The sequence below is a fragment of the Biomphalaria glabrata genome, chromosome 3 (assembly GCF_947242115.1).
Source record: "Biomphalaria glabrata chromosome 3, xgBioGlab47.1, whole genome shotgun sequence".
Taxonomy (NCBI): Eukaryota; Metazoa; Mollusca; class Gastropoda; family Planorbidae; genus Biomphalaria; species Biomphalaria glabrata.
Window position 1 is genome coordinate 5,669,218 of NC_074713.1, and position 14,461 is coordinate 5,683,678.

At 38.7% G+C, this 14,461-nt stretch overlaps 1 protein-coding gene and 1 long non-coding RNA gene across 2 annotated transcripts in view; one reads left to right on the forward strand and one right to left on the reverse strand.

The window, feature by feature from the left end:
* LOC129924995 (coiled-coil domain-containing protein 1-like) overlaps positions 1–4,863 on the reverse strand; it is a 59,050-nt gene extending 54,187 nt beyond the window's left edge. The window contains exon 1 of the mRNA XM_056022795.1: positions 4,533–4,863. Within this exon, the coding sequence (XP_055878770.1) occupies positions 4,533–4,863 (331 nt within the window). The remainder of the gene's footprint in view (positions 1–4,532) is intronic.
* Positions 4,864–7,535: 2,672 nt separating this feature from the next.
* Positions 7,536–14,461, forward strand: part of LOC129925233 (uncharacterized) — a 70,669-nt gene continuing 63,743 nt past the window's right edge. Inside the window, exon 1 of the long non-coding RNA XR_008777041.1 lies at positions 7,536–8,163. This is a non-coding gene — a long non-coding RNA (uncharacterized LOC129925233). The remainder of the gene's footprint in view (positions 8,164–14,461) is intronic.

Genomic DNA, 14,461 nt, shown 5'->3' on the forward strand with positions numbered 1-14,461 from the left:
AAAAATATGACGCTAGCACATTTGTTAATTGAAGGGTATAGTACCACTTGCATGGTGGCCACTAGCTCTATTTTACAGTCATAAAAAGAGTATTTTTTCTGGTAGGCTTGATTTGCATATTTTGTTGTTCAAGAAACTTAAGAAATGGTACGTTAGAAAGGAACAATTAATCTATTTCAATATGATCGCTGTCTCACTGGAGCGTGAAAAGTTTCGCCTCAGTGGCTATACGACATTGCATCCGAGGGGGAGGGGGGGGGGGTCATCACCTCTTCATGTTTCTGTTTTCCGAAGGCGGGAAAATGAAAGACACAGAAAGCGTTCAGAAAGTGCTGACATACAAACTGCGGGTCATGTCTCTTGAGATAGTCATTGAAACATCTATGTCTTGGCCATGGTTGTACAAATCTAATATCCACTCACTGTTTTTTTTTTCTGGTACAAATTTTGTACACGTTATTTCTCCCACTTCCCATTCTCGGATCAAGTTGAAACTTTGAACAATTATTTATTGTTCCTGACTATGTATGAATCAATGAAAAAAATTGACCAATTAATCAATCAATTTGTGTTAATTAATTAATTTTGTTCGATATTAATTAAGGAAAATAATCCTACAGTAATGATAAAAGTGGCTATAAATACATACCTCTTCCCCTTAGAAACGTTTTGTTAAATTTAAAGAAAAATATGTTCACAAAATTGTCTACAGTCTAGTCCGTGTGAATTTACTGTCATAGTTGTGTTTGATTGGAGACTATAACAAGAGAATGAGAAAGAGGAAAGAGAAAGAGAAAGAGAGAAGGGGAGGAGGGAAAGAGAAAGAGAGAAAGAAAAAGAGAGAGAGAGAGAAAGAGAGAGAGAGTAAAGGCAGAAGAATAATATTTCAACAATTGATCTTTGCTAAACTCATGTCTCTATTCTATCCAGAGGTGAACTTTTTTTAAAAATTATTACTAAGCTTAAATCAACTCAATCTGTCTGTCTGTCTGGTTCTAATCTTGTACACGTAATTTCTCACACTTCTCATTTTTCGGATAATGTTGAAACTCCGAACAGTTATTCACTGTCGATGACAACCCATGAATCGGTCGAAAAATTAATCAATTAATTGATTAATAAGTGGTATTAATTAAAAAGTTTATATATATATATATATATATATATATATATATATATATATATATATATGTATTTATTTATATATATATAAAGGATATACATCTTGCAGTATTAAGAAATATTGTAGTAGTTGTGAGGCTAGTTCCCTAATACACGCTTTGTTTTTACAAAGTACTATTTTGTTATTTTATATTTCAACAAGAGAATTCGCAATTAAGCTAAATTAAACTATTACAACTCTGCTAGCCACAAATTCTCGACCTGTATGGTGACATGTATGCACTACGGAAAACAGCAGGATTTCTGTCCAGGGCTTTTACAAGAGAGGATTTGAACCTCTCAAGCCCTCACTCAAATGGATTTTGATGTTAACGATGACTGACCTCGCTTTCTCCACGCCTCTAAACTTTAAAACAAAGTCAAAATTTTTTGAAGTAGTCAAGACGCCTTGTTGCACTTAATAGCCATCAGGATGTACAAAGTTAATGAAGTTACTAAAGGGGCATCCTCCTATGACGTCCAGATATTAGTGTGGACTTTAAAAAAAAATATCAACCAACGCACGAGACGCAAAGGTTCTAATATAAATCTAAAGAAAAAGCTCTATCTCACCAGACAATTCTTACACTATGACCTTTTCTTAATTATTTTTTTTTAACTAATATTTTTCAGGTCGTCACACGGGGATGCTGCCTTAACAAAAAACTTCAAATGCTCAGTCCTCGCTAGTTCATAAATCGGCCAAACAATGTGGACACTGTTCATTTATTAAGCGCTGTAGAAACCATAATGTAGGCCTTGGGCAGGAAGTGCCCTGACATGACGTCATCACGTGACAGAGAAGGACGAAGCAGCGATTTCCATACGCTCTACACCTCCAGCATGTGACTATTTACTTTAACCCATTGGCTACTGGACATAGAGACTAACATATGTATATATATCGTGAGAACGTTTTCTTTTGGTATACGCTGGAGGAAAGAGTTAACAGACCGCAAGACCTCTGGTGAAATTAAGACACCCTCCCCCCCCCATTAGGGGGCCTGTTAAAGACGATATGCCTCTTATACGGCATACACTAAAAACGTAATTGCAATTAAGATTTCGTTTTTATACTTTTAAGTTGTATATTACGTCTATTGATGTCTTTTTTTTCCCCAAACAAGAGTCCAGAGACTTATGCTGATGAAAACAAACGTAACGCTAATGGTGGGGAAATAAAACTTAAAAAGAAAGCAAAATGTAGAAAAGAAAAAAAATAGTTTTAAACAAAGCTTATATAAGGGAAAGAACTGCACATTTACACCTATGTATCTCAATACTGTAATATGTATTTCCCATTTTCCATATCAAACAAAATTAAATAATAACCACTGATTAATAAATTCATTGTTTAATTTTTTTTTTATTGATTCAAGTTTTGTTACGAACAATGATAATTTTTCAAAGAATGGGAATTGGGAAAAATAACGTGTACAAAAATGTGTACCAGACATAAAGACAAACAGACAGAGTGAGCTGTAAAATGTATGAGGAGGTTTCAAAATATAAATTATGCTATTTCTTAGAAATATCAATGGTAAATTAGTGGGTTGGAACTACTTGAATATGACTAACGGTGGCTGTCGTGTCCTTTTGTACAACACTTACACAAACATCTACACACACAATATTCAATATATAAACATATTTACACAGAACCAACGTAAACACACACACATACACACAATCTTAGTTTGGGTTTCTTGAGTCTCTCGAACATTGGACTCCCCTGTTTCGGATGAGCGCCCACACTGTACGTCAGACGATGAGGTAGATACCCTCATGTCACCAATAACTGATACCGCCAGGTCTGTTGGATGGCGTCCTTAGTCTCGGTCCAACCCAAGTGCCCGTATTCAACACGACTACTCAAGCGTACCAATTAAATCACAAAGTGGAGTAGCGATACAAATGAAAACTGGGTTAGGACAATATCTTCCATTAGTCCTAATGGACTTTGCTCAAATATTTATACGCACAATAGAAGAGGTAGAAAGTGTTGTTTTTTAATCGAGAAAAGTGGTTCTCAAATTATACCATCAGAGTGTTTTGTTGAGAGTTCAATCCAACCAAATCTTGTTTCATGCATAACTCGGCTGAGTGACTAAGCGTTGGCTTCCTGGCCTGGGCTCCTGGGTTCGAATCTCGGTGAAGACTGGGATTTTGAATTTCGGTATTTAAGGGCGCCCATGAGTTCACCCAACTCTAATGGGTACATGCCTGTAGTTGGTGAAAGTTAAGGTGGATGGTCGTTGTGCTGGACACATGACACCCTGAGCCTTGGCCAAAGAAGCAAATGACCATAACCTCATCTGCCCTGCAGATCGCAAGGTCTGAAAGGGGACCTCTGCTTTACTTTTGCATGCATTAACTGAACGCACAATTTGAATGAAAGCTTCAACTGTTCTTGGATTGATAAAACGAATCTCAAATTTTGTATTCATCTCAATGAAGCGAAGGTGCTAAACACAAATCAGATTCTAAGTGGTTCAAGGATGGTCAATTATCTCTTAATCTTCTACAAATCTACTCGCTAATTGTCATTCGGTATTTCAACATGTCTGCTGTTTCATTAGTCGTCTCCTCCCCTCTTCAATACAAAGAATATGCAAGCCACATTTCTAAAAAAAGCATCTTAGTCATATTGCATCAGTCAAAAGAAAAACACCAACACCATAACGCATCTAAGAGTTTCACACACACACACACACAATTAAAATTGGAGTGGGAGGGTGAATAGAGTGTGGAAAGGAGGGACATCGTCCAGCGACTAATGTCCAGTAATGATTGGACTTACCAGTGTTTAATGTCTTGGATTTTTTTTTTTTTAATAATAAATACAGTACATAGAGCTCTTTGGGCGCTCTGGCTGAGCGGTAAAACGCTGGTCCCTGGTTCGAATCCACGTGAAGACTGGGATTTTTAATTTCGGTATCTTTGGGTGTTTCTGAGTCCACCCAGCTCTAAAGGATACCTGACATTAGTTGGGTAAAAGTAAAGGCGATTGGTCGTTGTGTTGGTCACATGACACCTTTGTTAACAGTAGGCCACAGAAACCGATGACCTTTAACTCATCTGCTCCACGGATCACAAAGTCTGAAAGGGGAACTTAAATTGTTTTATATAGAGCTCCTTGATCAGGCTGAAGTTGCACCGATCAGACACGGACTTGGAGTATCTGCAGTGTTATGTTTGACCTGATGCTACGGTGCAGACTTGAGATAATGTAATCAGTAGATACAACTTGAATGTTTAGAACAATAATAAATACGCTTAAGAATCTGAAATATTATTTTTTCCCGCAATAAATATATATATATATTCAATTTTAAAATATCAAGAAAAAAAAAATAGACCCGCGCTAAAACCTAAAACACCATGCCATTCAATAATAACATCCATGTCATCCGTATCATCCATGTCATCCGTGTCATCCATGTCATCCGTGTCATCCGTGTCATCCATGTCATCCGTGTCATCCATGTCATCCGTGTCATCCATGTCATCCATGTCACCCGTGTCATTTATGTCATCCGTGTCATTCGTGTCATCCGTGTCATCCATTTCATCCGTGTCATCCATGTCATCCGTGTCATCCATGTCATCCATGTCATCCGTGTCATCCGTATCATCCATGTCATCCATGTCATCCGTGTCATCCATGTCATCCGTGTCATCCATGTCATCCGTGTCATCCATGTCATCCGTGTCATTCGTAGGAACAATCTCAACCCTAGCGAGCACGAAGCGATCACTACTTTCATAACAATCACCTCATCCATTATAACCAACCATAACGAGTAGATCAACCACAACAACCACGAGAACCATGACAACCATGTTCTATCTCTGTTGACTGTCTGGCAAATAAAGCGATTTTAAAAAAATAAAGTTAAGTTAGTGAGGTCAGCTTCTGCATCAACTACAACATGTACATGTACTAACCCAAACACTAACCCTAACACTAACCCTAACACTAACCGTAACATCTATTCAGCATCAGTAGCCACTACAGATTTTATCTCCACGCTACATCCATGTCTTCTAAAATACCCACTTCAGTTAGTAGAAAAATATTTTTAAAAATCCTTACCAAAATACTTACGTAGAGCCCAACTCATAATTGGACTCTTTTAAACAATTTGCACTGACTAGACTCGATGAGTTCAGTTGAAATATGAGCTCCATGTGAATGTATTGACCAACAAGGTCACGATTGAGTTTCTCCCTACATTAGGGTCTCCTTGATGCAGACATCAAGTTTGAAACATTTACTCGAGTGACCAGAGATTCTAAAAATGTATTCTATTTATTCCTTAAGCGCATTCAGAGAAATTTTAAAGACTCATCAGTCCTAGAGTTAATTACAATGGCGTAGCTAGAAATTTGCCATCATTTGAGAGCCGGGAGGTGGGGGCTTGACCTCTTTGAGGGGCCCCATCATTTTGCGTAATATTTAATATTTAATGTAAAAAACAATTTCGAACACTCATTTGGGGGCCCGGGGGGTCTCAAAATCTCCCTCCCCCCAAACAAGCTATGCCTCTGGTTAATTCTAATCTTAATACAATTCGAATTGTCAAATTCCTCCTTATTTATTTATGTGTAGGTAAGTTGCCTGAACCAGTCTCTAATTGATATGCACGACTACATTGACTCATGTATACACGTAAGACGTTAGCATCATCTGTTAAGAAGTCACATGTGTAATTTATAAGAAGATCCCCAATGCAAAAAGGACTGAGAATCCCCGGTTAAATTAACAGTTAGCAAGCTAAAAAAAAAAAAAGTTTCGAAATGTACCTTTAAAAAAAAGTATGTTAATTATGCTGTAATCAGATCAACTGTCTGGTTAGTCATTCGATTAATTTGTACTTAATAAGCTAGAAACACACTGCTGTAGATTACAGAGTAAGGAAGTGCTCTTAAGTGACCTACATCGATCAAAAATGACGAGACTAGAACGTGAACACAATAAATGGGATTAAGAGATATGTGTACACTGGAGACAAGCTCAAATCAGGGTACGACCTTCAACTTGGGAGTGAGAAACACTACTGAGGCAGGGACATAGACCTGTGTTGTAATGGTGTGTGTGGAGAGGGAGAGATTTTTAAAAGCGTATGGGACGATATCAGCATATAATTTAATGTAATAGTAAATTTGGCGCATTAGCGCTGCCTACGAGTTTGTGTTTAACACAAACTCCCTTTGTAATTTCTTTTGTTTATTCAGTCTTTAAGGGTTAGGTTTGAAACAGGGCTATAGTAATTAGTTTTATATATAGATATTAAAGAGGTTTAGTTTAAGGTCATGATAAACTCTGATGTCATTCTTTAGTCCAAAATGGATTACATAGGTCCAATTTCAAAATGTCTACCCTATTGACCCAACATTACAGCCAAGGACGCTATCACGTACATGCTCTAACCGGCGAGTCATTGAAGTTAAGTAGTAAGTAATTTGTAACAGCTGCTGACAGCCGTGTCCCTATGATGTTGCCTTATATGTGTGTCAGTTTTAATAACCCTTTTTTTTTTTTGTGTTCACTGGAATGTTTCTAACTGCGATTAATATAATGTCATATCATCTAGGCCTACATTATTGTGCGGCATGATAATTGCTCACCCCCAACCGCATGTTGCCTCAGGGAATGTTATGGCGGAGTGGTTTCGTACTTTTTTTTCTTTTGTTTCATTATGCAATCAATTGAAGTACGTACCCAAGGATATTGCTGACTGCGCATGACTGTGTATGCCAATGACGTTTGATGCCTTCTTGTATGCAGCGTCGTTTAGTATTGATACTGTTAGCATTAGCTTCCTGGTAGTTAGTATCGTACTGTAATAGTCTAGTTAGAGAGCTGACCTTTGACCTTTCAAAGAGGTCAAAGAAGTTGAGGGGCGTGGTGGCTGAGTGGTAGAGCACTTGACTTCCGAGCCTGCAGGGTCTTCAGTTCGAATCCCGGTGAAAACTGAGATTTCCGTCTTCGGGATTTTGAAGACACCCCTGAGTTCAACCAACTCTAATGGGTACCTGGCATAAGTAAAACTGGTTGGTCGTTGTGCTGGCCACATGACACCCCGTAAACCGTCGGCAATAGAAACAGGTAAGCCTTACATCATCTGAACCAATAGATCGCAGAGTCTGAAAGGGAAACTATTGCTTTACTTTATCAATCCAATAACAAATTTTTTTTTACAATACTTCTACTCATGTCACTCATTCCTGGAGAAATCTGGTGGATGGGTGGGTAGGCGGGAAACTGATCTTAAAAACGGCTCTAACGATTTTCCTAAAAAATTTAACATTTTATTTTTTTCTTATATTTGAAGCCTAATGGTGGATGTATTTGTCACAGTCCCAGTTGACATTGCATGATGTAATGTTCACGTCATGTTAAGAGGTTAAAAGACACGTGGAATTCCTGATGTAGAAAACAGGAAGTAGAATGAATAAAGTTGACTTTGAGTTCAGCCAAGTCAGTTAAGTCAAGTGGGATACTTTGGACCGGGTGGTCAAGTCAAGTGTTATTCTCTGTACGAGGCAGTCTAGTATATTTTGGTCCAGGATGGACAGTAGCGACTTAGAAAAGTCGAGTAGTACATTCAGTTAGATAATAACTCAAAGTATCTTGTGGGCAGTTGTTGCCAGTGGTCTTTTTGAGACATATATTGGTTAATCTATATTTCTGCACAGTGTTACCCGCTGAGATGCGGACGTGATTTGTAATCTGGAGACTTTAACGTATTGGATATATATTTGATACCGCTGTCATGCGGATAGGATTGTTTGTTATTTCTTGACACGTAGCACTAACAAGGAGTGCAGTATTATTATTATGTTGTAAAATAAACTTTATATTTGTCTGCTGAAACGGACTTAAGTCAGTTTGTAGTGTATATAAATGTCACGTGGTAAGAGTACTCCAGGAAGCAAGAACCCAGCATTCCACGACATTCGCATTCTTCAACATTACACCATTGAACATCATTTACGGTATTGTCTTGTGTGTGTGTTTTTTTAAAATATACTTTCGAAATGTTTTTTCTTGTGTCTCTTTAAAGTTTCTGTTATAAACACATGTCGAGTTATTGTGCTCTTTGTTGGAAAGCTATACTGTAAGCGACTTCCGCATTTCTGTTTTCCGAAGTCTTGACATTTGAAACAATCGCCTTAGGCTGGCCTGCCTCTGTTCTCCTTATGTTATTAACTGACTCGATCAGCCAGCAATGTGAATACGTTATTAATGCTAAAACGCAGCTAATTGTTATAATCGGAATATACTTTGAATTAGACCAATACGTTGTGGTTATTGTTGTGTTGGTTTCGCTTCATTCATCCGTTGGTTTCAGATCTACATCTTCAATGTTTTTAATGTTCCGTGACTCTAAGAGATATACATAACATTGAGTACGCATCTCTTTTTTCACACAATCGATGCATTGTGAGTTTGATAGAAGCAGGAGCGTCTACTCAGACAAAAAAAAGGGATCGAAAAGTGGTGTCTGAGTGGTTAAACGCTTGGCTTCCGAACCTGGTGTCCTGGGTTCGAATCTCTTTAGTTGGGGAAAGTAAAGCGGTTGGTTGTTGTTCAGGCAAATATTCTGAGAATTCACAATACAAAAACCTAAACAAATGTTATCAGAAATTATAAAGCATTAGTCTTAGCAAAAAAAGCTAAATGCTAAAAGCTTGAAGGGGGGGGGGTGATGAAGAGAGATTCAGATTATTCTACCACGTGACTGACATCAGCTGATGAATGGATGACGTCATTTTGTTATATTATTACTCAGAAACAACTTACGCAATGCCTAAACCTTTGCAAAAGGCAAATGTGTCAACACCGGGTTGTTTTTGTTGGTTTTACATGTTTCTGATGTGTTGTTGTTTTTTTTTTCGGATTTGAAGATTATTACATCCTGGCCCAAACCTCCATCAAAACGTCGAGGTGCCCGGGGGGGGGGGAGAGAAATTGGAATCATCGACAGGACAGTCCAAAGCGCAAACCACACAAGCAGGCAACCTGATTGAGGCGGGGGTTGAAGACAAGACGTCTAGGGAATTAGCATCTCCCGCCAACAGGGATATATGAAGCGCGACCCATTAAAAAAAAAGCGAGTCAATTACACAGTTAATCTTAATCATTACAATGGCTTTCTTCTTCAAGCTCTAGGAAAAAAAAACAATAAAAAGATGGGATTTCGTTTTATTTCATCTCGTAACTTCTGCTCATGTCCAACTGATCTTCTCTTCTTGCTGTACATTTAACGCCGTGCAAAGACACTGATATATTTGTGATACCGTTGTCAGCTGTTCCAAAATTAGAAGAAGAAAAATAAGAATTGTTTCTCTTTATGTGTACCTTGCAACTCCGCACACCCAAAAACTTCCACATAGGTCTTCACGACAATTATTCTATTTATAATTTCAAACGTATGGGCTGTTCATTCGCCCCAGAAACAACGTGACGTAACTCTTGTGTAAAACGTATCTTCCTTTTTCTTCTCTGTTATAATTCCTTAAAATTCCTCGTCAAGGGGCTCAGCAACAGAAATAAACATCTTTCCGCATCTATCTATAACATACGACTTGAAATTTTCACGAGAAACTTTACAATGTCAAGGACGCTCAGGACTGTTGCCAACTCAACAAAAAAAGAATTGAGATTTAATTTTGACACTACTTCAATGCCTGGCAGTTGAGTCTTGTATCAAATCCCCTTCATTACTGCTAGCCAGATGACCAGTGGTCTTGAAATAAGTGCCAAGTCATAGTGTGGCCACAGTTCCTCCACACTGAAGTTAGTTTGTGCTACTAATGGAGAGCTTAGAAAATTTTATTCGACAGTGCTACCTTTTAAAAAAAAACACCTAGCTCAACAGCACTTCCTTTATTTGTTCACCGGATACGCCAAAAAGTGTGTTCTTTATAGTTTGTTTTTTTCCCCCAGCATGCACGAGCATGTCCACTTACATGACAGTTTCCCTGCTAAAACAAGTCGTTTAAAAACATGCCTGCAGAAGCGGCATCAACAGAACGCGAGGCCCTGGGCCTAAACTTAACCCTTTCTCTCCTAATCGACGATACCATCGTTGATTTGACCTCATTAGATTAAATTAATGTTTAATTTTATAAACTTGACTTTGTATGATATAAAAAGATAACGCATTTTCCTTTAATTCTAGACCAAATAAAACAGTTTCTGATAACAAACAACAAAGCTAGTGAAGCTTAATTATAACAGGGCTAGTGAAAAAGTAATGAGCAAAATGAAGAATTCCTTCGAAACGTGGACAAATAATAACGGAGAGAAAGAGTTAACACTATCCTAAAATACCATCGTGAGAGTTAGTAAGCCCTTTCGTAGTGATTGGTATAGATGCAGGAGAGGCTTCAATAGTATTAAGTAATAAAAGCTCCTGTGGATTGACGCATGTAGCTATGCATCACGGTGTAGTTCAGGCTATATGACATTGGTTGGGTATATTAGAATGGGTGGCAGAGTCCCCGCATATTTGTGTGATTTGCTGATGGTGACATGTTGCTGGCAACCGTTGGCGGTTTCTCCTATTCGGCACCGCAGAGGTTGACTCTAATATATATAATCCACTTCACAGAATTAAACATTGTTGTTTTTGTTTTTTTCTTTTAAAAATAATAAGTTAATAACGTGTGTTCCTACATTAGATATATCGATTTTTTTTCGATAGTTTTTTTTTAAAGCCTTTAAAACTTAAATGTGTAGACACCGGTAACCTTGACCCCCCAGAACGCAGTACAAGCAAGAGCGTACAACTGTCGTCTGAAGACACCAAACAAAATGTACAAGGCCGCGTTGCAGTGTTGAAGACACGGTAACTACCGCAGACGTCAAAGCCCCGCCAAATCGTGACACGATATCTCATAAAATTCCCGCCTTTCTAGCGAATGTAACTCGTCCTTGGAATTATTATTATTTTTGTTTCGCCGCCTGCAGCCGCATGGGAATGAAGAGGTCACGTGAAATAATCGCAGGGTCGTAGAGTTGCTTGATCATTACACAGCCTGGCGTCACGATTTCTGTAGCTCAAGGGTGGAATGATTCTCATTTTAAAACATTTACAATCACACACTAGAAAAATCTGGCATATATAGACCCCAAAAGAAAAAAAAATAAACAACTTGCGATGAAGAAGTGATATTGTGTTTAAATGTCACAATGGCTATTAGGAAACTTTAAAAGATTCTGTGATGAGCTGTACAATACAGACACACAGAGAGAGAATGACCCGCAGAGATAAATGAAATAATGGAATAAAATACTTTAGATACTGTTTATAAACATAGCTTTTTTTAAGGGTAGTACTGTACATTTACAGCCAAATATCTCAGTATTATACTATTTATTTCCCTTTCTATTAAAAATAATTCCCTCTATTTAATTAATTAATGGGTCGATTCATGTTTTGTTAGGGACAGCTTGATCCGATATTGGGAAGTGGGAGAAATAGCTTGTACACATTTTTTACCAGACAGACGGACAGACAGAAGGAGTGTGTTGATATCAGCTTTGTAAAAGTGTATGTACTTTCACTTTTGTACAGATGCAAACTTTTGAACAACCTAAGCAAGTACGAGGGATCAAGACTTAGTCAATCTAATGATAATAATAAGGCCCGGTGGGCAGGCACCCAATGTGGGCAGGTTGGGTCACAGCCAAATTAATAGTGAGAAAACGTTTGAACGGATGCCCAACAGATAACATGCAATTTGTAGGTCAGGTTATGTGTATGGCCTACGCCAATTTGGACTCCTATTCAGCCTCTTCTCGATAGGTTAGTACCTGACAAGAAAGAAATGTAATAGTGATTGAATATTGTATTGGCCACATGACATCCTCAAGGACTAAAACCTAAGCTCTGATTCCTCCCCTCACCCCCCACCCGCCCTTTTTTTCCCCTCGAGACGAAAAACCTTTGTTCATCTTCGCTTGAATTCCCACTGAGTTCTTGATTCTTTCCCCTTCATGTAGGCCTTACCTTAGTCTGATGAACCGTTGGGACACAACACATGATCTGTCGACCGTCTTTCTCCATTCCTGTCTTTAGATTTAGATAGAATCTCTTTAAATGACTGGCCCGTCCATTCTTTTAATATTGTATATCCAATCGCTGTCTCTGTCTTCCTCTTCTTCTTTTTCCTGGTACTGTCCCCTGAAGGAAGGTCTATGCGAGTCCTGAGGACCATGTGATATGGCCATACAGTTTTAGTTTGCGTTTTTTAAACAGTAATTAGCAGGTCAGCGTGGGCCCTAATTGTTGTAGTAACCTTGTCTCTAATCTCTTCATTTGTGATGTGGTCTTTCTAGAGTCTAGAGCAGTGGTTCCCAAACTTTTTTGTCTCATAGACCCCTTGCCAAGTTTTCTGGTTTTCGGTAGACCCCCTTCTTAACTTTCACATTATTGCAAATTCATCAACATGTTTTCAATAACTAATTTCTAACTGTAGTGAGTTGAAGAGTGAAAAGGTTTTTTAAAGTTACATATAAAGTTATAGAAATTATTTACGGAAATGTTTTTTTTTTTCTTTAGGATTCGAATAAGAGATTTAATACAACAATTTTTCGTTTCAATAGCAGGATAAACATTTAAAGGATTAATTAAGGTACAAATTATATATTAGTGTATGAAAGAATTACATTAATGGGTTGTAAAAATTATTTTAAGCCACGACCTGTTTAAATGAAATCTATTATCGTAGACCCCCGAGGACATCTCATAGACCCCAAATTTATTTTTTCACTTTCGTAGACCCCTTGGAAGTCTTCGTAGACCCCTGGGGGTCTATATAGACCACTTTGGGAATCACTGGTCTAGAGCATATAAATTCTATTGGTAAGATCCTCATCTCTAGTCAGCGTCCTAGATTCGCAAGCATGTAAAGAGTGTGGCCATGACCAAGTAGCGCATCCATGGCCGGTCTTAGGCTTAGACAAACTAGGAACTGCATAGGACACTCACAGAATTCAAAGAAATGATTTCTTTAGAGAACAAATTAGCGAAACTTGGATCAAATCTCAAACCTAGCAGAACCCTCAGGCTCTATGTCTGCAAACCTAGCAGAACCCTCAGGCTCTATGTCTGCAAACCTAGCTAAACCCTCAGGCTCTATATGTCTGCAAACCTAGCTGAACCCTCAGGCTCTATGTCTGCAAACCTAGCTGAACCCTCAGGCTCTATGTCTGCAAACCTAGCTGAACCCTCAGGCTCTATGTCTGCTAGCCTAGCAGAACGCTCAGGCTCTATGTCTGCAAACCTAGCTGAACCCTCAGGCTCTATGTCTGCAAACCTAGCAGAACCCTCAGGCTCTATGTCTGCAAACCTAGCAGAACCCTCAGGCTCTATGTCTGCAAACCTAGCAGAACCCTCAGGCTCTATGTCTGCTAGCGTAGCTTTAAGTATCTGCTACGATTTAGGGTTTCTTTATAAATGTTTAGATCTACATGTTAGACTTACCTTTACGTTTACCTATCCCTTAGTCTGTTGGACCGTTGGGGCACCAGGCAAGATTTGTCGACCGTCTTTCTCCATTCCTCCCTTTTTTTTTTGCCTTGTTTAGAACCTCTCTCAATGGCAGGCCCGTCCATTCTTTAATGTTTTCCTCCCATCGCTTTTTCTGTCTGCCTCTTCTTCTTTGACCTGGCACTGTTCCCTGAAGGAAGGTCTTTGCGAGCCCCGTAGATCTTGTAATGTGGCCAAAGGTTTTAAGCTTTCGTCTTTATACAATAGTTAGAAGGTCGTCATGGGCTCCGATCGCTACAGTAACCCTGTCTCTGATTTCTTGGTTTGTGATGCGGTCTTTGAATGTGATGCCTAGGATCCTTCTGAGATGCTAAAGATGCATGTTAGACTACATATGCTAAAAGATCATTGTTTCTTCCCTATGGTGAAATGTCGAATCGTTATGTCTAGTCACGTGATCATGAATCGTCCATAAATCACTCCGGTGCTATCGGCGCTATATGAATTTAACTTATGTGCTCCTTTCGATATAGATACCGAGCGCCTTATAATTCATTGCGTATTTTTCGGTCAAATTTTTTTTTTGCATTTTCTTTGGGTTCATCCTTTACACATCGCCTAGGATCTCCAGTAATCTTAGGCCAGCCCTTGCGCCTCAGTCAGATTTTAGTGTCGAAGGGCTATGCCTTTGTCTTTAACTCTGTATCAGTGATGCTCAAAATACAACCCGCGGGACTTAATGCTATTTGTCCCCTTTAAAAAGAAACTACATCGAATAGGCCCGTAAAACGTGG